The sequence below is a fragment of the Triturus cristatus genome, chromosome 1_2 (assembly GCF_964204655.1).
Source record: "Triturus cristatus chromosome 1_2, aTriCri1.1, whole genome shotgun sequence".
Classification (NCBI taxonomy): Eukaryota; Metazoa; Chordata; class Amphibia; order Caudata; family Salamandridae; genus Triturus; species Triturus cristatus.
Window position 1 is genome coordinate 771,161,744 of NC_140580.1, and position 22,140 is coordinate 771,183,883.

Genomic DNA, 22,140 nt, shown 5'->3' on the forward strand with positions numbered 1-22,140 from the left:
TTAAAGTGTTTCTTCCTATATGTTTTATGCCTTTGTTAATGCTGTGAGAGATGCAAAGCCTTGCGGGTCGCTAATTCATGTTGCATATGCATCAACATTAGCATTTGCGATTCCTTATTAGCGAAAAATAAGGAATCGCTAATAAGGAATAGCAAAAGGCTATGCATGTAGGAATCGCTATTCAAATAGCGATTCCTTAACATTCCTTATTACCGAATCGGTAATACCGAATCGGTAATAAGGAATACCTACCCATTCATTCCTATGGGCTTGGAGGCCCATAGGAATGAATGTAAAGCCATTCTGTATTAGCGATTCGGTATTACCGAATCGCTAATAGCGGGAGCACTTTCAAGGGTGCCAGGGTGTCAAAAGGACACCCTGTTGCACCCCTGAAAATGATATGTGCACATATGTTGCACACACACATGCTCTAAGGGCATGTGTGTGCGCAACATGAAACTTTGAAAAATGCACAAAAGTGCATTTTTCAAAGTTTTTGCAAATTACCATGCAGTTCATCTTCATGGTAATTTGCTCCCCTTATTAGCGAAATCGCTAATTTTTTAACTTTGATGCATTGCATTTAAGGAATCTCACTTTGGGATTCCTTAAATGCAATCGCTATTTAAGGAATCGGTATTTAAGGAATCCCTATTTAATGAATCGCTATTTAAGGATTCCTTAAATACCGATTTCTGCTTTTGGGTTGATGCATTGGGATTGGGTATTTTTTACTTAATACCGGGAGCTAATAAGGAATCGGTATTTTACCGACTGGATTTTGGCTTGATGCATAAGGGTGGTTGTCTTTTAAATGTTTTGCCAGCTGGCTGAAGCCCTCATTGCGGGTGTGCTGGTATATGACGGTAAGATAGAGAGGGACGAAAACAGCGGAGGTTCCTCCGCCAGCTGCCCCAAAACTCAACAAATAAAACAATAATAACACAGGCTTATTATCGCTTTATTTTTCAGCACCAACGAGTCTTGGGGGGCGGGGCATACGATGACAGGCTGTGAGGCTGGAGGTGGAGTGGTGTGCAGCACTGTTGTCAGTGTGCATGTGGGTTTGGCGGGCTGTCTCAGGCCGGCCAAACACACATGCGCACTGAGCTGTCTCCAATCCAAGCTATTGCCAGGTTTGAGACAGCAAAGCACAGGTTTCCAGTCTCTCTGGGAGTGCAAATTAACAGCACTCAGGCCAATCCTGACACTGCTTTCAAACATGAGAGAGCATCAGGATTGGCCACAGACGAGCCTGTGCAGAGCAGCAGCAGAAGAGCACCGAGTCGGTGATGCGGCGAGAAGCAGATAAGTGGTTTTATTTTGATTATTTATTTTGTTTCGCCTCCTCTGCCCCACTACTCTGCTGTGATTCCTGCAAACACTGGACCAGAATCTCTGATTCTGGCCGGTATCCATGATCCAGTTTCTGGCAGTTACATCTTTTCTCACAAGTTGGGGAATAATTACATGAACCCGGTAATAGTGAACTTTGTTCTGTGCAGTTTTAACCAGATCTAGTGAGAAAACCGCTTAGATACTCCTCCTGCTCCGAGGTGGTGGAACGTGTCAGTCGGAGGGTCAGTCAAAGTGCAGGACTTGGCTGGGTTGACAGTGGGTCATGGCAGGCTTGAACCTGTCGGGGAGGAGCATTGCCTTCTCCCCTTGTGCTGCAGATGGGACTGACAGAGGCATACATGCCAACCGTTCCGATTCAGGCGGAAGACTACCGATGTCAAGGTTAGTCTTCTGCCACTCAATTCCTGCATGCAAAAACCCGATTCTTCGGTGGACTTCTGCCGACAGCAGTGCTTAATTTGATTTAATTTGAGCAGGTGCTTTCCGGTGCTCAGCACCGGCACCTGATTCTCAGCACCGGTGCTTATAGCACCAGTTAAGGGGACACTCATTTGGAAGGCACTTTATTTTCCACTGAATCACAGGATGTTGCGCCACGCCGAGACTCAAACCCCATTCCCCAGCTCCAAAATCGGCAGCTCTAGCCATTATGCCAAGTCCTCTATGGAATGATAAGTGCTAGGGCTCTAGTGAGGAGGCAGTTTTTACCAGCACATTTCTCCTGTTAGCGCTGCCTCCCGAGCAGAGCCCCAGCACTTTTTATTTTACAAATTAACCACTGGCCGACAGGGACCGGTCTTATGTGACTCGGAGTATGCACTGCCAGCAACCATCACCCACAGGCTCGTACACAACATTTTTGTCACAGTCTCTCTGCCTGCTATAGCGCTTTCTCCGTGCTCCTGACAGGAAAGAAAAAAGAAGTATTTTTGCTTTTCTGAAATCCGACCTTGCAGCAGCACACTTGCAAGTCCCATACATGACAATAGATCTGATAAGGGCCTCACACTCAATAGAAGTCAATGAGAGAAATACATTCTCTCTGTTTTTTTTTAAATTTCCTGTTTTCTTCTTCTAAAATGTTGGCATATATGCAGAAGCTACCTACAGCCCCTGCAGCATGTAACAGTGTCTGGTGTCTCTAGGCTTGAAATGATCTATTTCAGAGCTTGACGACCTGATAATTCTGGGTCCAGAAACACTTAGAATTCCGTATGGTGGGACTTATCCCTCCAATTAAAATTCTGCCATTAGTAAAGAGGCCACATATGGAAAGATGCTGAAGAATGTTTTTTTTTTAAACCTGTTATTGTACTTGCACAGCTGCAGGAACTTTCCCAGTGGAGCAAACGGACAAAACCTGCAGCCACTTACCTATTTCCCTTGCAGACTCCACGCTTATTTTCCTGTCTCCTCTGCAGAAAATCACAGAGTAACTTTTTGAAGCAGGAATGGAGATCATGAGGCTGACATTGAGCTGACCCCAGGCAACAAGTTCCTGCAGCATAATGTTGCGTGGTGCATCTGGCTGCTGACTTTTTAATTTTTTATTTTACTGAGTTTGATATAGCGCGAACTTAACCCAAAGGTATCGGGTATCAGAGCACTATACATAGCACACATGCATTTTTGTTAGGCATGGGGTGATTACGTTATTTGCCCAGAATTACAGGATGTTCAGCGTCATTGCCGAGACTCGAACCCAGTTCACCAGATTCGAGGTCGACCGCCCTAGCCGTTAGGCCAACTCCTCTCCCCTAAAAATGGGCAAAGTGTAATTACACTACCCACTGGCAATATCAGAGAACTTCATACTACTTTGCGAAATGTGAAATTTACCAAATACTCTCCACTACAGGCCATAATTACAATGTCACTCAACCCTAGTTTTCATGCCTCAGCTTTGTCCGGTCGTGTCTTAATGGGCAATCGGACAACCTTCAGCCTTTTCAAGTTTACCTTCCAAATAGTTCCACTGTTACTCAGGATTGTGCCCTCTCCAAAGTCTTTATTTGCCCATTCAGTAGCAATTCATCAACAGCCATACAGCTGCTGGGGGTTGCATAACTTGTCAGCATGGAGGAGTCTCCTCCATTAACGGAAGTAACCAGACAAATCGGTCCACCAACTAAGAACATCCATGCAGCACCACTTACATAATCGAGAAAGAGTGGTCAGTTTGACAATGCATTCCGTGTCAGGGCCGGGTGAGGTTTCCTGTTTTTGGAACAGTATTCTTGAACTTTAATTTAAGCTACCATGCAAGAAACTTGATTGAATTATTAGACTCTTTATCTTTTGGTTGGTGCCTCACTTTGATATAATGTACTTGTTGGCTGTTGTGTGTATATCCTTGTTGGCTGTTGTGTGTATATCCTTTCCACAGGTTTTATGCTTGTATTTCTCAGACGCACTCCTTGAATGTAGTGAGTTCTCAGTAATAGGCTGGTGTTTCCCTCCCACAGGTTTGGGAGATGAGCTGCGTGACCTTGGCTGATGTTCTACAAACACGTGGAGGACCTTTGCAAGAAGAAGAGATTTGGGCCTTGTTACTCTTGGTGTCAGAACGTATTTTGGAAGACTTGAACAGGGGTGAGTGTGAGTTGGGATTTGTGTGCAAAACCTCTCATGATAGCCTGTGAAAACGGGTTATTCTGCAATTTCTGCTCCAATACAAACCTCCGGGAGAAAGTCAGTGAATTCTCTGTTGTGATAAAAAGGTTCCGAACTTAATTCCACATAACAATGATAGAAGAACCTTCAGCAATATCTGAATTTCGTGAGCAGGCATTTGAAAAACAGCACAAGAAAGTACTATTAAGCTTTGGTGTATGTTCATCATTGGTAGAAATGTTTGAGACAATGACCCTGGCACCTCAGAATGAAAATGCTTTCAGCATCATAGGAGCTTTGTTGTTTCACACTTCTGCTATCGTAGAGGACCAAGCGAATGGAAAGTATCAAGAAATGATTCCTTGACTTTCATTATTACTGTTAAATAATTGCAATTCCTTAGAACATGAAGCTAAGAAGTCAACAAGATGATTACTGTAGCCTCCAAGAGATCCCTCTTCTAAAATGAAGTATTTGGAGGTCTTTGGGTGCTTGTCCCTTGATCTTGGCTTGACAGCCCTTGATCAATGCCTGCAGGTGGACTAAGTTGTGCTTCTTCCACATCCCTTTACAAGTAAACAAATTAAATCCATTTGTATCGGACAAATATACAGTAATCAACTTTCATGATCTACAATAAAACAAGGCCATAATATCTCCTGCCTGCACATGCAAACCTTATTTCACATGATTTTGTCTTGACAATTAGTACATATGTCAAAAGAGTGGGTATTAATCAGATGCAGTGTCTCTAAATGAAATGGCCATGTAAAAGATTTTTTTGTCATCACTCTGATATTGCCGCCAAAATAATGCCTTAAAATGTACCATTCTACTTCACAGCATGATTGGATTAAACATACTACGCTCCAGTGCTTTAAATGAGCAAACCTTTCTTATATCCCTGCTATGAGTATGTATTCAGAGTACCTTACTCTCCCTTTAGACTGGTCTGTCCATTTAGAGCATTGTTTTAATCCTTTCCACGTAAATTCATCTGCACGTGAGCTGTCTTCCAACAAAGCAAGGCCCATTCAACAAAGACACGTGTTCGTAAAGTTTGAAACAGGATGAAGTTTAATATGATTTAATCAGTTGACCTTCATCAGACTTAATTCTTATTTTGTCACCTTTGAATGTCTTTTAGATTCCTGCCAGTATGTCATCAGCCCCTGGTCCATTTTTCTCTCTGTCACTGGAAATTTGTCCCTGCGAGATGTGTCTCATCCAGAAATTGCCCCTTTCAAGGCTCCAGAAATGCTCCAGACCCAGAGTAAAAATAAACAGGTGATGCTGGCCAAGGTGAGGTGGAGGCTCTGTCCTCAAAGATACTTTCCTATGTGAACAATGGGATTAATCTCGACCCTGTGGCTTGGATTATGTTAAACAACCAAACCTAAATTGTCATAATTGTACATGGGTAATTCATATTTGATAACTCAGATGTTGGGTTTACATTTCTGTAATGTTGACATATAGTTAGAAGTGGAGGGAGCACACTGTCAGTTAGGTAAAGACCATTCTGACTGGTGCAATTCCTAGTAGTGTGGCTACTTATAAGTAAAAATATTTGCCATCTGTGTCCTTGCAGCTGGTGCTGGACATCTCTGGATGCATGGGTTACTTGGCCATTGCCACTCATCAGCAGTGGATAGACATTTAGATTTGGTGGTGTATGAAATAATGCTGCATATAGTTTCTCAGGTAGTCCTATTCCAAGCTTGTAAGTTCATTCCATGAATCGTCAACCAAACAACACCAGGAAGAGCCAAATAATTACAGGGGGAGGGAGCACACTGCACGAGTTCTAAATGCATTCTGGCTGTCGAATCATTGGGACGTACTTGTGACTTGAAGTGGTACAGAACATGATATATTGAAAGCGGCATACCATGCACCCCGTACTAATGGATTTTTCCTTACCGATGAGTGTCAGTTAGATTGAAACACATGTCCAAGGATGCCCAGCAATTGTTGTGCCAGTACTGGTTGCCCACACTGCATTGTTTGCGAAAATAAACTTTCTTATGCACTTCATCTACAAAAATGCATTGGGAGGACAGTACCTGACCGGCAGACAATCTTCACCCCTCCAACACTGTTTAAATTTTCGTCTGGGAAATAGTGTTGTTACATAGCACAGGTATATGTGTGTAGTGCTTTTGTATAGGCCACATTTTGGAATGTATTATATTTTTTGCAATTCAGTGCAATTTTATAGTTTAAAAATTGAAAAATTGTGGTTTATTGTGATGCTACATGGCCGAATGATGAGTGTACACACCCTCTTTTCTAGCTTGTTGATGAATGTGTAATAGATTTGCCATTGCTAAATAAATATGATTGAAATTAGAACATCTTCAACAAGGTTCACATGTAAATTGGATGGTTGGAAAATAATAAATAATGGAGAACACCTCCCAAGGACTCTGAACAAATGTTTTCATGTCTAATCTGTATTTACTCGTGTAGGATTTGTAGCACATCAGTAATGCTAAAGTTGAAATTCACAAGACAATAGAATATGTAAACTCTAAAATGACGACAGCAGATAGCAGAACAGAAGGTAGTTTCAGTAAAATTATAGGATCAATAAAACGTCATAGCAGGAACAGACTAAGTGGAAACCTGGCAGCAACTTTAATATGGGAAGGGGCATAGCTTAGTCAGTCAGATTCGGTGATTGTGAATCTCAAATTTCCCAACTGACAAAGTGGTGGATCGCAGAGTGGAGGTGTGAGATGAACAAGATTTGGGATGGACTGTTCCCAGGAGGAACAAGACAGTACTGATTTGCATAAGGTGGGGGCCTTTGCTAGAGTTGCACAGCGGGCAAAGAATTATAGGTTGGAATGTTAGTCTGAGTGATTGCCAGTGGTAAGACTATGTGTAGGCATTCATGCTATCACCTTTTGGGTGTTTGATTGCCAATACTGTGCCTGAAACCCTGAGTCTAGAGCAGCTTTCCAAGCCTACTACTACCAATGTTGCTGCATTCCAAAAAGTCACTATATATATTTAAGTTCCAGATCCTAAAAATGGACAAGTAAAAACCTCTTAGTGAAATAAGATTGAAGGCAAAGCAAACACAGACATTTCAAATCCAACTCAGGGCCAGAGTCCCAACTTCCAAGCCAAGAATCCATTTATATAGGGTATGTCATACCCCAAACATCCTCCTCAAGCTACGCCCCTGAACATGAGTGTGCAAAGAACATATAATTAGAAGAATTTAAAAAAAATATGAGAAAATAGATTAAGAAAGAATAATCAGATGCTTACCTTCATCTTAAAGAAGGAGTAAAAAATGAAAATTGAGTTATACACCACTTATAGTGAAATATATAGCATAAACCCCATAGACATTGTAAATCAGATATGTTTGATCTTGTTTTTGTTTTTTTCATAGAACGGACAATAATAATCAAAAACCTGTTAAAAAAAACGAAGGAGATCAATAAATAATTCAAAAGCTGTTGAACCGAATGACTTTCTTCAAGCAGAAAATCATATATAACTCCAATCTGGGACTTCATACTAAAGATCATTCCCAGCAATAGGCACTCTTTTAGAAAGTGATAACCCAGTAAATCTATTTACTCTCGTAAAAACAAAGCTAGAAGATTATTTTAGCAGCAGCATAGTACAAAAAAGTATTGCAACGAGATGATATCTGTTATATGTGAGGCAAATGATAATTAACATGTTTCACTAAATTTTGGCAATACGGACATTTTACTTTCGACTGCTGACAAATGAATGAAAGAGTGAGGAGGCTAGAGAATCAAGCTGATAAAAAATGCGATAAGTAAAAATAGCTGCACAGTGCTGTTAATTTCTCCAGCTTTGGGTCTGTTGGACTCCTTTTGTCTCAGTGACTGGTGTATAGTGCTCCTATAACCTTACAGATGTATGTATAATGTTAATGCTTGCTCAATAATAAGTTTATGTTGATATTATTAGATGAGTGGTGCGTGCATTTTGCTACTACTCATAGTTTTTAGTACATATTGGTGGTTTCAACTTAATTATGTGTGCTTTAGGTAAGTAGGTCATCGATGGAATCATGATGCTGTTACAACCTTTCTGTCTGTGCTCAGTTAATGCTGATGATTTGCTAATAGACGATTAGTGAATCTTTGGCTCTTTTCCTCAAGTCTTAGTCTTTGTCCTGTTGTTTTGCTAGGGAAAAAGCATTGTTTTTTCGCATTCTCTGTTTTTACTCCCTCTAGATGCTGGTGTATTCCTTGGGTATGACGCTATACTGGTCGTCTGACTACAAAGTTCCATCTGAGCAGGTCAGTGTGTCTGTCAGCAAGAGATACTCTATTAGAGCTCATTTCTGCTTATAGGATCCACTTTAGTGGAAGAAAGATGGGTATTGGGGTTGCATATTTTCAGTGCTCCTATCATGTTTTTGGCTGTAGAACTATAGTGAGGCCCTCCAGTGGTATCTAAGCTTACAATGAATACCGTGCACTGTAAGGATAGTATTGCCTGGTGCGATGAGGTAAATGTGTCCAGTTAATTTTGTTGGTAAGTGTTGAGATATCATTCTTCCTTCCTGCTGAAAGTGCTGTTCTAATGTGCCAGAGAGTTTTATTGCCAAAATAGATGAGCATATGATGAGCTCACCCAAAAAAGTAAAAAATAATCATAAAAATACCATTCTATCACAGGTGGTCGTAAGCGTTGAATTATTCCACAAGATCCACTTAAAATATTGGGGCTAGTTTCGGGGATGTTCTCATGATGTTTGCTGAATCCATCAGCTTATGAGTGTTGGCCAGAGAGATCCTTGCACATATCTCAATATAATTCAGACAATTGTGAGACAGCATGGGACAGTCTAAGAATTCCTTAAACCTGTCTTCCATTGACGTTTTTCTTACCAAAGGACATTGATTAATCTACCTTCCCAGATTTGAACCTACTTATGACTGGCATTGAACCTGTGTATAGTAGCGACCATTTTACTTTCGTCTGGTCACAGCTATGCTATTAACTAATTATTTGAGGCCCCCCATGATGTCATCAGCTGGACGTACGTCTAATACCACCTCTGATCTGAGACTGTGCATGCAGTCTCACATAGGTGGAAGAAACTGTGCACATGCGGTCCATGCTTTGCTGCTCCACAAAGGCTATGAAGTATTTCAACTATTCTGATAAGACACTAGGTATACAGAAAATGGAACGATGTGAAGAGCATTGGTGGCCATCTCAGAATTATAGCAACATATGGGAGATAGTAGTTTATGCTAGCTGTCAATGCAGAAGCAGGGTGGTACAGCAACCTTGGCGTCCTCTACAGAGTTATGACAACATTTGTGGAGATGGTAGATGGGTTCTACAGGCGACAAACAGTTACTGCAGTACATATAGAGGCCAAAGAGAGTCTTGACAGTCTCTGACAATGTTTTACAATATACGTGTGGTTAGGACATTAGGTCATACTTCATATGCAGGGTTATAACAAGATAGGCACAGGCATTATAGCATGGTTGATGGCCTCTGGAAATAAGAGCTCAGATGCATCTGTCTATGTATGTATGTGGTACTTCTCTAGCACACATCTAGGCAAAAGCCAGTGGAGCACTGTACAAGGTCAAAGACAAGTACAAAGTCAATGTGGGATAAGAGCGGTAGCTGATTTGTGAATTGTTAATGTATTGTGATGTGGTGTTCTTTAAAGAGGTGCATCTTCAACTTGTTCTTAAATTGGAGCAGCGTTTGGGTGGTCCTGATAGATATGGGGATGTTGTTCTCAATCTTGGGTGCATAGATGGAAAAGGCATACTGCCTTGTTTTTTATGTGTTTCACTTCCTAATATGCAGTCTGATGGTGTCCTGGCTATGGGTGTACTGAGAAACCCAGAGACGGTGAGCTTATCTGCAAGATAAGCCGAGGTGCTAGTCTTGATGACTTTGTAAATTATGCATCTGGTTTTGAGGATAGTGCAGGCCAACAAGGGAAGCCAATGTAGTTCCATCAAGATGGGGATGATGTCATTATATTTCTTCAGGCCTTCGATGGGGCATGCTGCGGTGTGTAGGATGTCTTTAATGGGGGCCAGTGTGGAGTCTGGGAGACCATGGAGCACTGTGTGCTACCACCATCCATGAGTGTGAGGGCTTGAACACCAGTTCTGAAGTCCCTTTCTGGAACAAATGGGAGCACTAGTACCAGACTGTATTTGTATTTTTGGCACTGTATTCTTTACCTGTACCTGCCTGGGGACATAATACATAAGAAATTTGATCCTCCAGTGTATCGCCCACACTTACTTTGAAAGAACAGATCATACCTTTGTTTTCTTGTAACCCTATACTTTCTTCAGACGATTGCTGTAGACTTTACTGTTCTTAGTCTTACAGCTAATCATTCTCATTTTTTTGTCATTGTCACACATGTAAAATATTCCATGTCTCCTCATAGTAGCAAGATGTTTCTTTGTGAGTGAAGTGGACTGTGTTGTGCACTAGAGTTTACTTATTGAGGTAGAGTAATTCATTTGTAAGTGTCTTTATGTTTCATCTTTATTCTACAGCCTCTGGACCTCAGCCATACACTGCACTCCCTTCTACTTACAATGTGTGAGGAGCTGCCTCAGAAGAGACCTGCACTGGACACCTTGCTAGCACAGTGTCAGGAACATCAACAAGATCCAGCCTTTCCCCCACCGATGGCACATATTAAAGGGTTAGCGCGGTTGGTTCTGGGAAGTCCTACTGAGGTTAGTGGACAGATTTATCACTTTCTCGAAATAAATTATCATACAGATGCTATATCCTACACCAATAAATAATTGAATGCTGCCAACCTTCAAAATTGATCAATCATGAATCTTTATGTAATGAGTAGCATAAAAGGATTGCACATATGAGACAGCCTAGTTTGCACAGTTAAAGATTATTACTTTGGTTACAGAACTGTACAAGGGGGGCAAAAATCTATGGTAAAGTCAGTGGACTATTAGAAGAAAATATGATAATGGCCTAACACACTCCTTCTGTCCTTATGGGTCCCCAGAAATCAGCTTGATGCTCCATCTCCCAACTTACTTTACTCTATTCCCTTCTTATTTTGTAAACGCATTTTATTGCATTTCACTTAAGCACAAAGCATGCACATATACAGTAAATAAGCTTTGTAGACCATGAGTCCTCCATATCCTGGCACCAAGGTTATACGTTGTGGCTGTAGTTATTGACATCAGCATGGAACATTGGCATCCAATGTGTTTGTCATGCGGTCATTGGAGCAGTACAGTAATGCTTAAAAATGTAATTCAAACAATTGCATATTTACCAAACAAAGCTAAGATAACTAAACTTATCAACAACTCTCTCCATTCCCTCCTTCTACACCTTTGTCTATCTAATGATTGCACAATACCACCTTCAATTGAAAATGCAGAGACAGAAGTCTTGTATCAGCTTGAGGGTAAGCTTTGTGCACTCCTGCAGACCACAGACCCAGGCTGTGGGCCTCACGCCTTACTGGGTCGCCTACACCACCATCTGCATGCATGATTGTTGTGCGTGCTTTGCCCAAAAGAAAAATATCAAGATACTAGATATCATAGAGCTAGGTAACTCAGGGCAAGGGTTGGGCATACATGTTACCCTGGCTTCTATATCAAGAGCCAGTTGAGCTCAGTCAACTGTGCTATAATGTGAGTTCTATGTGGGAGTTTGAGGATGCGTTTGGCTGCTGAGTTCTGAATGTTGTGTTGTCTTCTGGTGAGTTGCTTACTGATCCCAATGTAGATGGTGTTCCTGTAATCTAACTTTGCAGATGATTAGGGCACAAGTGATGACTTTTCTGGTGTTGCTTGGGAACTATTTCAAGATCTCCCTCAACATATTCAGGGTGTGAAAGCAGGATGCAGTAGCAATGTTGACTTGGATAGTCATGTCTTAGTTGCTGTCAATGATAATTCTGAGGTGCCTGGTGTGGGTGCTGGGTGTAGGTCTGAGTTTAGCCGTCAACCAGTCGTAGCCCCATCTCATGAAAGGATGAACTCCAGTGACAATTTTCATTTGTGAAAATCTGCCAACTGCAGCGGGGAATGCTGTGTGAATTTATGTGCTCCTGCAAATGTACACATTTGTGTGTAGTACAAACCTCTTCTGTGACCATTTTCCATCCTTGAAAAAGTTGGAAATATAGTCCTAGCAATAGTAGATGCAAATCCCATGCTGCAGTGGAAGTAGGCGGGAACGACCCATAAATTGGTGGAGGTGTAGCAGAACTGTAAACTCCATTCCTCGTCACCAAAAATGTTAGAAAGGACATTTGCAGTTTTTCAAAAGACTTCAGCTCAAGCAAGTATATATGTGTGTGTTTCTGTGTGTGTATATATATATTTACTCATGTCATGCAAAAATTCACAAAAATATTTCCACAATTACTCCAACAAACCGAATCTGCACTCAAGTGAGGCCACAGATTTTTACATTTATATTTTTGAGAATCAGTCCAAACATAGTTATGCAAAAGATTCGTCAAACAGTGCTAAAGATATAGACAAGTTAAAAAACACTTTTCCTATGGAAACATGGTCCTAACTATAACTACCTACTTGAAGTTTTTCTGGTGTTGAGAGTATACTGGAGCTGCTTTCTTGCTTTCTACCTAAACTTAAGAACTACCCAGAGTTCTCTGCTTTTTCTCTTCTTTCTTTTTTTGCATATATATATATAACAACGCGTTGATGTGAACTCATCAATAAAGAAAGCTGTATGAAAAAAACCCTTGGAGTGCAGTGTGGTTGCTGTTGAGCTGTTCGTAACCCTATGCTGAATATATATATATATATATATATTCACTTAAAAAAACATAGGTTTCACAAATGTTATAGTTAGCTGGACATTTCACTCGTAAAAAACCATTGAAATTCCCCCGTTATAGTTAGTTCAGATAACTATAACTCGCGCGCCCGCAATCCACTGCTGATGACGTCACATATTACATCACTCATGACATGGTCAGTGGCATCACTCATGACATCACTGATGACATCATCCTTGTGATAGAGTGGCGGTCGTGTTAGTTATAGTTATCTGAACTAACTATAACGGGGGAATTTCAATGGTTTTTTATGAGTGAAATGTCCAGCTAACTATAACATGTGTGAAACCTATGGTTTTTTAAGTGAATTTGCAAGGTTTTTTAAATGCTAATTCCTAACTATAATGTGTGTGAAACCTATGGTTTTTTAAGTGAATTTGTAAGGTTTTTTAAATGCTATGTTATGTATGTTTTATTATATTTTTTATATATTTATTTTACAATAAGCTACTTATGTATATAGTTATAGATTGACTGTATCCTGTAATATGGAATGGCTCATTTAAAATGTTTTTTTTGTTTTTTAAGGATTTTCACCGTGCGCGCACCTGCGATTTTTTGAAAAAAAAATAAAATGTTTTTTTCACCCTTCGGGGTCCTTCAGGGACCCCCTGACAAAGGCTAGGGGGTCAGGAACTCTCTACCCTGCCCCCTTTTCATGTTCTCCACCTTTCTTTTTCACTGTCACACACAAAACACACAAAATGGCGTCAGACACTTCCTGATTTCGACCGATTCGAAGGTTGACTGACATGAATCCACTAATCAGAATTACGCTTGCACACGTCAAGGTGCGCGCACGGTGCACGCACGGCGCACGCTTATAGATATTTATGTGCTTTTAACTGCAATTTTCTCAGGAACTACTGAACAGATTGACACCATATATGCAAAAGGCACATGCCTGACCTGAGGACTACCTCTTTGCCAAATTTCAAGTAATTCTGTTCAAACGTTCGGGCTGTACCTTCGACTAAAGGTCCTATGGGAAAATGCATGGGGAAAACGCGTTTTGGGACCCCCCTTTTTTCTCAGCCCCCGCTTGACGAATCACCCGAGACTTTCAGGGTAGGAGCTGAGCGGAGCGCCCCATTAGTTTTGAAAATTTCGCGAGGATTCATCAACCGGCGCCAAAGTTATTCAAAATAGAATGTTCTGATTTCCTATGGAAACACAGTCCTAACTATAACTATCTACTGGCGACCGCCAGTAGATAATACATATATATTTATATATATATATATATATATATTGAATCCCAATCCTGGCGGCGACGAACAGTCAGGCACAGACTCCGTGAAGTAATGGCAAAAACAAAGTTTAATTTAATCCAAGCAAAGGCTAGACGCGTTTCGGCGGCGTACCGCCTTGGTCACTACGTCTAGAACACACTCGTGTAGCACATAAATACGTTTCTCTCAGTTGTCAGGGCAACCTCACAAGGTTAATCATAGACATAGACAATTACTATGCTACTTCTGACATGACATAGCAAAAAACAGGAAAATAAATGGCAAAACACATTGTGCTAAAGTAAATGTTAGGAAGAAAAGCACGAGCAATCCGTAAATATATTAATAGCATACATTTATCGGAAGTGCAGAAAAGATGAACATAGAGACAAATAATTGCTCGTGTATGGAAACGTCCTGTCTACAGACGTAGACATAGAAAAAACATAAATGTGCCTCTAGGGAACCAGGATCGTAAGTAAAAAACGATCTAAGGGAGAGTCTGTGAACAAAAAATATCAAAAGATAAAAATTGACAATGCGAACATCAGTTCCATCAGGCTGCAACACAGTCACTCAGTGGGGGCGTTTATTATTGTGCAACAGAGTCTGCAGTACACGAGGAGCCCACTAATGGCTGTATTGAATTTTACTAATTTTGAGATGGCAGCGTGAGTTATTATCATGAACTCTGGTGTTATTGAGACTACGGATACCAGAATGCAAATTTTGATCATGTGAGCCCCCAGCTGTGGGCAATAAAAGGAACTGGTGATGTCATCCCGAATCCTGTTCAGTAGTTGTTGAGAAATGTAAGTTTAAAATTATAGTGATGTCTTCGTCCGCGGATATTTCGTAGTAGTCTCACAATGAATGGCGAATGCACGCTCCAACGGGAATGCTCTGATTGGGTGGACCCCAGCCTGAACAGAAAGTTGCGGCCTACATTTTATCTATCGTGAACAGTTCCCGGGGCTGAAAATCTGTGTGAAAGCCCACATAAGGAGTCAAGGTGGAGATACTCTGACCCCATGGTTGAGAAATGGGGTGTTAGTGACACAAGTTATGCGGCCAAAATAGATTTTTTTGAATTGCGCGCGATATTCGCGGCGATGCCTCGACTGCCAGTGCGGCCACCTGTGTACCATCGCGGGGACATTGCCAATCATTAATATGCATTATTATAGAGATATTGATAAATGTTTTTAGAAAGTTATTTATATAGTGAGTTATCTACTGTGATGGTTAGAATTAATTATTATATAGTTATAATTTTTTTATGTGGTGGTGGCTATTGAATTCCTGCTTTTGCTTTCTGCTTCTGCGATGTAACCGTGGAGATCACAATTACCATCGTCATTGCTCCAAAACAGAAAACAGGTTTTAGAGATGGTTGTTCTAGAAGTACACTAGAAAAACATGAGTTTGAAGTGTACAATAATAAACCCCTATTGTGTAAAATACTGTAATATGTGTACATATATGTGTTTTCACTTAATGGTAAAAGGTCCAATCATCGCAGTTAATAACGTCATCGCGACATCCCGAATAACAGCGATAACGAAAAACAGGTCTGAAAGATGGTTTATAAAGAAATTAGTACAAAAATATGAGTTTAAACATGCGTTGAAAGAGGTATGTATATTGCAATATGTGTAGGGCAATGTTCAGAATGGATACTTTACATAATTTTGGATGTGTTGTTGGCCATTGAATGTCTGCTTTTGTTTTTCGTTTTCATTACGTGTCCGCGGGGATCATGATTACGGATGTCATTGCGACTACTGTCTTCGCGGAAAGGGAAAATTATTCTGTAAACTCACTACAAACAAATGAGTTTGAAACGCACACTAACAAAGCTCTGCTGTTAAATGCTTGTTTCCAGTCCAGGAAAGGCATGGGTTGGCAGTTGGGGCGTGTCTGTTCCCATGAGGCACAGTGAAGAACCGGGATTTAAACCCAGCGGCGCAGGGGGCACGCCCAAAGTCTTCGGGTCCACCTGTCTTAGAGTACAGAGACACGGGATTCTTCTTGGTGACGTCAAAGATCAAATTTATTAACTGCAGCCAGTAACAGAGATCCTAGAAGTACAACACGGTGTATGTTCTCAGGAGACTGCTCAAATTCATAGAGCGGATCATCGTATTTTATGCCAAAAATCACATTCCTGGCTAGCATTAATTACTTACAAACTGACCAATCAGAAGATGACGTTACAGAGGTATCCCATAACGACAAACCCACTTTCAGTTGTCCAGCCCACCAAAAATGACAAGGCGAAATCCAGCGTTCTTGCCCGAACAGGCCGGACGGGCCCATCATAAAAGACCTCAACCCAAGTCGATAATTAGGCCATAAAGGAAGGAACAGAAACAGATGAAAAGCAAGATAGAGGGGTGTGTGCGTGTGTCATAAAATCAGCAATGTCCTGCTCTTTGATCTCTATCTAACCAGCTGCCTAACAAGGAACTGGCTCAACAAGTTTAGCCTCGGGCAACAGAGTCAGTTCACTCAGGTCAAACAGGAGCCAACACGAACTCAAGCTAAAGTGTATATGTCCCTAGAGACTTGTTTGGCCACAGTCATCCTGTAGTCATCAGCCTATGTGAGGGCAACCACAAAATGGCTGCTATGCACAATATGAAACCCAAGCGTTCAGACTAAATCGTCAAATACACAGTGAATCCATCGGTGTAATATGATGAAAATACTCATGCATACCGCACTCATTATTTGCGGTTCGCTGATACCAAAATCGTCACGATACGACAACATTTATTGAACGGGTTCAGGATTCACGGAACCTCAACAGGGTCAAGACTGATTTGCATATAGCTGTGTTGGAACTGGGGTGCGAAGTGAGCTAAAGAACAATGATGGATTCAACCTAGATCTGTGACTGGGGTTGAGTGTCTGAAAAGTTTCAGCGCTCTGTCCATCATCTCTTTGTGTTTGCTTTGTTTGCCCTAAGTTGGCAGGGTATGCCCAGACGTGGGTCCCTTGCTCACTTTGCCACTGGATTCAAGCTAACCTGGCTGATGAGGGCTGTTAGCCCGAAACCGGTCCCAGGATGCTTGTTTCCGGTCCAAGAAAGACCTGGCTTGGCATTACAGGCTGGACTGTTCTCATGAGGCACAGGGTCAAGACTGATTTGCATATGGCTGTGTCTGAACTGGGATGGCGAAGTGAGCTAAAGAACGATGATGGATTCAACCCAGATCTGTGACTGGGGGTGAGTGTCTGAAAAGTTTCAGCTCTCCGTCCATCATCTCCTTGTGTTTGCTGTGACATCACTGATGACATCACTGATGACATCACTGATGACATCTCAAATGACATCACTAATGATATCACTCATGTCATCATCCACAGATTCTCTGATGCAGCCACTCACAACCCCATGTAATCTTTCATACACCCATTCCAACTTTCACACTACCATTCTCGAAACCATTGACACACCCACACCAGTACTTACATACCCCCTCACTGATTCATAGGTCTACACACACAACTACTCAGTCACCCATACAGCCTCTAGTACACCAACTAACTCAGTAATAAAGCCACTGATATATATACTCATACAGCCAAACAGCCACTCACACAATCTCAGTTACCCATAGAGCTACTCATACACCTACTCACTCACCTATAGAGTCAATCACACAACCACTCAATCACCTATACAGGTATACACCCACCAACTCACTTATTCATACAGATACTAACCCACACTTACTCACCTATACAGTCACTGACACAAGCATACACTCACATATACAGCCACTCTCACAATCACTCACTCACACATACATTCACTTATATAATCCAACACGAACCTATACTGCCTTTTACATATGCAGTTAATCATCCATATACCACTGACACATCCATTCACTCACGGACACAGCCATACGCAAACTCACTTACCCATACATCACCTCGCAGATGCATTCATGAACCCATGCAGCCAGTGATTTACCCACTCACTCATTCATGCAGGGAGTCACATACCTCCTCACCCACCTACACAGATACTCATACACCCACACAGGTACTCCGACAACCAATCAATAACCCATATAGCCACTCATGTACCTACTCACCAACCCATGCAGCCACCTATCCACCAACTGACAGACTGATACAGACATTCACACAAATGACTCATTCACTCATACATTCACTGAGACATGTATAATCATTAACTTATACAGTCAGTCATGCACCCACCAAATCATCCATACAGGCACTCATACACCCACTGATTCATCAATACACCTTGGTGTATATATATATTTAAGACTCATAAACGTTTTAGAAACACTCACAGTCACCGGATGATGTCATCAGTGTTGTAATCAGTGATGTCACTGACCATGTCAAGAGTGATGTAATATGTGAGATCATAAGCAGTGCATTGCAGGGGTGCGAGTTATAGTTACCTCAGCTAACTATAACTGCTGAATTTCTCTTGTTTTGCATGAGTGGAATATCAGCCTAACTATAACGTCCCTGTAACCATTGTTTTTGTTAGTGAATATATATATATATATATATATATATATATATATATATATATATATATATATATATATATGCAAAAAAAGGCGAATATCAAAGTTTCCCAAGATTAGCAGCCTGCACGCAGCATGTCAGTTTCACGATATTTTTGTAAAAAGATGTGTGTATGTATATAGCAAAACCAAAGGAAATGATGGACGGAGTGTGGAACATTGCAAGCACTCACCCCCAGTCAACTGATCTGGGTATAATCCATCACCGTTCTTTAGCCCACTCTGCCACCCCAGTTCAGACATGGCCATATGCAAATCAGTCTGACCCTGTGCCTCATGGGAACAGTCCAGCCCGAACTGCCAAGCCATGTCTTCCCTGGACCGGAACCAAGCTTCCCAGGACCGTTTTCTGGCATTTCAGCCGTCTTCAGCCAGGCTTGCTTGAATCCAGTGGCAAAGTGAGCAAGGGACTCACGTCTGAGCATACCCTGCCAACTTATGGCGAACACAGCAAAACCCAAGGAAATGATGGACGGAGTGTTGAACATTGCAAGCACTCACCCCCAGTCAACTGATCTGGGTTTAATCCATCACCGTTCTTTAGTCCACTCTGCCACCCCAGTTCAGACATGGCCATATGCAAATCAGTCTGACCCTGTGCCTCATGGGAACAGTCCAGCCCGAACTGCCAAGCCATGTCTTCCCTGGACCGGAACCAAGCTTCCTAGGACCGGTTTCTGGCATTTCAGCCGTCTTCAGCCAGGCTTGCTTGAATCCAGTGGCAAAGTGAGCAAGGGACTCACGTCTGAGCATACCCTGCCAACTTATGGCGAACACAGCAAAACCAAAGGAAATGATGGACGGAGTGTTGAACATTGCAAGCACTCACCCCCAGTCAACTGATCTGGGTTTAATCCATCACCGTTCTTTAGTCCACTCTGCCACCCCAGTTCAGACATGGCCATATGCAAATCAGTCTGACCCTGTGCCTCATGGGAACAGTCCAGCCCGAACTGCCAAGCCATGTCTTCCCTGGACCGGAACCAAGCTTCCTAGGACCGGTTTCTGCCATTTCAGCCGTCTTCAGCCAGGCTTGCTTGAATCCAGTGGCAAAGTGAGCAAGGGACTCACGTCTGAGCATACCCTGCCAACTTATTGGCGAACACAGCAAAACCAAAGGAAATTATGGACGGAGTGTTGAACATTGCAAGCACTCACCCCCAGTCAACTGATCTGGGTTTAATCCATCACCGTTCTTTAGCCCACTCTGCCACCCCAGTTCAGACATGGCCATATATACACATACATACTGTCCAGTGCCTTTCACCACTGGGTAGTTATAGTTAGGTCAGCTGTTCCATAGATTTTTTTTTCTGTTGCTGATAACTTTGGTCCCGTTTGACGAATCTTCACAAAACGTTCCAAAAAGGTTCTACTTTTGGTTAGTTTCTGCATGGAAAGCTATGGGGTGATCCATCAAGCGGGGCTGAGAAAATAAGGGGGTTCGCAAAATTCATCAAACATCTGAGAAATGAGAAGGAAACATGACCTAACAACGTTCCTGCAGAGGCACTGAAGACAGACTTTGAAATGCCACGTCTGGAAGGATCTGGGAAGAGAAAAAGGTGGCATCAGAATGCAAAGAGGGTTATCTCATCAGGATCCCCAAGAAAGGCGACCTGAGTAACTGCACAAAGGGGTAACTCTTCTATCAACCCCAGGCAAAGTGTCCAACAGAGTCATCCTTAACAGAATGAAGCAACAAGTTGATGCTAAGTTGATAGACCAGCAAGCTGGCTTCTTCAAAGTTAGATCCTGCACAGACCAGATTGCAACAGTGAGCATCATCACTGAGCAGTCGATGGAATGAAACTCCCCCCTCTATGTCAACTTAATCGACTTTGAAAAGGCTCGACTATGAAAAGGCATTCAACAGCATGGACAGAGAAACCCTTTATGAGCTCCTACGCCACTACGGTGTACAAGATAAACTCATAAGAATCACCAGGAACTCTCTTGAGGGAATGACCAGCAAGATAGTCCATGGAGGACAACACATGGAAGCCTTGCAAGTGAGGACTGGAGCCCACCAGGGTTGTTTGCTCTTGCCGTTTCTCTTCCTGCTGGCCATGGACTGAATTATGAAAACATCCACAGCAAGGAGAAGAAATATAATCTAGTGGACTCCTTGCAGGCAGCTCTGCGACCTGGTCTTTGCAGGCAACCTGGTCCTACTCTTCCATGACGCAAGAGAAGACCAACAATGTGCCTCCCCCCTCTAGCCTTTACAGGCCCAGGGAACCCCCCCCGGGCTGAAATTAATGTGTACAGGGAGGGGTGATAAGCAGCCCGTCCCCCTGTTATGCTCAGACCCTGGAGAACCCATCCCTCGGGCTGAAATTAATGTATATGGGGAAGGGAATTTCCTCCCCCTTTCCCCAAGCCATGACAGTCCCTGGGGAGCCCACCCCATGATCACAATTATTCAGTATGGCTAGAGTAGCCATGTGGCTCCCTCTCCTTGAGTTATGACAGAGCGCAGGAGCACACCCCTGGGGTTAAAATTTCTCAAAATGGGGGGAAATGTCCCTGTTTCTATGTATTGCTCTTGCATGGAGGGAACATCATAAGTATGTGCTCCCTACAGGCAGGAGCAATGCCGGATGCCTGCAGCATGCAGGGTGCCGGCTGTGGTCGCGGTGGCCCTAGGGTTCTCCCCGCAGCCCCACGTGGCTCCACTCCCCTTTAAAAAACATAAGGCCATGTGTAGTTATAGTTAGGTGAATATATCCGTGACATTAATGTTGTGTACTTAAAAAGGCAGGAGTAATTCACCAGTTATAGTGCGCCACTCACCATGCACTGCATATGATCTCACATATTACATCACTCATGAAATGTTCTATGACATCATTTAGGCTATCACTTATGACATCGCAAATGACATAATTGATAACATCACTGATGACATCATCCAAGCTTCTTTTGTACACTTTGTGCGATAAATAGGTACAGCATTAGAGCCATGAAAGTAAGTGCAAAATAGCTGAAAAGAATATGAAACATCGTTGCTGCTATCATACATACAACCCTCATAAGCAAAGCAATCTTGTGTTATGTGCAACATTGACCCTATATCATAAACTTCATGGGTAGCTGAGTTCATGTTGACTATGAACGACAGATGAAAGGGTAACCTATTCTGCACACGGTGTTCAATCTGTATACAACGTTTCAGGTAAAATCAAATTCCTCCAGATTCTGAAGCCCTGTTACATAGCTAATGCCCTACTACAAACATACTTTACCTGCATCAAGTCCTTGGCAATCACTGAATCTACAATGAGAAAGTAGAAAAGTGGGTACTGTTAACACTGTTTGCTCTATGGAGAGGGATTACTCTGGACCACACTGTTTGCAGAGAGTCAAACTCTCATGAGTAATACACCACAGAGTATTAAAAAGTATCCACTTAGAACAGTGTACACTCTATGCAAACCGTATCCAAAGAGTGACAGCTCACTTAAAATAACCAAGGTCTGAAGGTGCTAAAGCT

The 22,140-nt window shown here is 42.1% G+C and overlaps 1 protein-coding gene across 2 annotated transcripts in view; it reads left to right on the top strand.

Annotated features, from left to right (window-relative positions):
- The window catches only part of FRMPD2 (FERM and PDZ domain containing 2), a 503,133-nt gene that overhangs the window by 103,641 nt on the left and 377,352 nt on the right, over positions 1-22,140 (top strand). For both annotated transcript variants that reach the window (XM_085608774.1, XM_085608775.1), the window contains exons 2-5: positions 3,828-3,954; positions 5,123-5,277; positions 8,208-8,273; positions 10,527-10,712. In XM_085608774.1, the coding sequence (XP_085464900.1) occupies positions 3,837-3,954; positions 5,123-5,277; positions 8,208-8,273; positions 10,527-10,712 (525 nt within the window). In that variant the 5' untranslated portion in view covers positions 3,828-3,836. The remainder of the gene's footprint in view (positions 1-3,827; positions 3,955-5,122; positions 5,278-8,207; positions 8,274-10,526; positions 10,713-22,140) is intronic.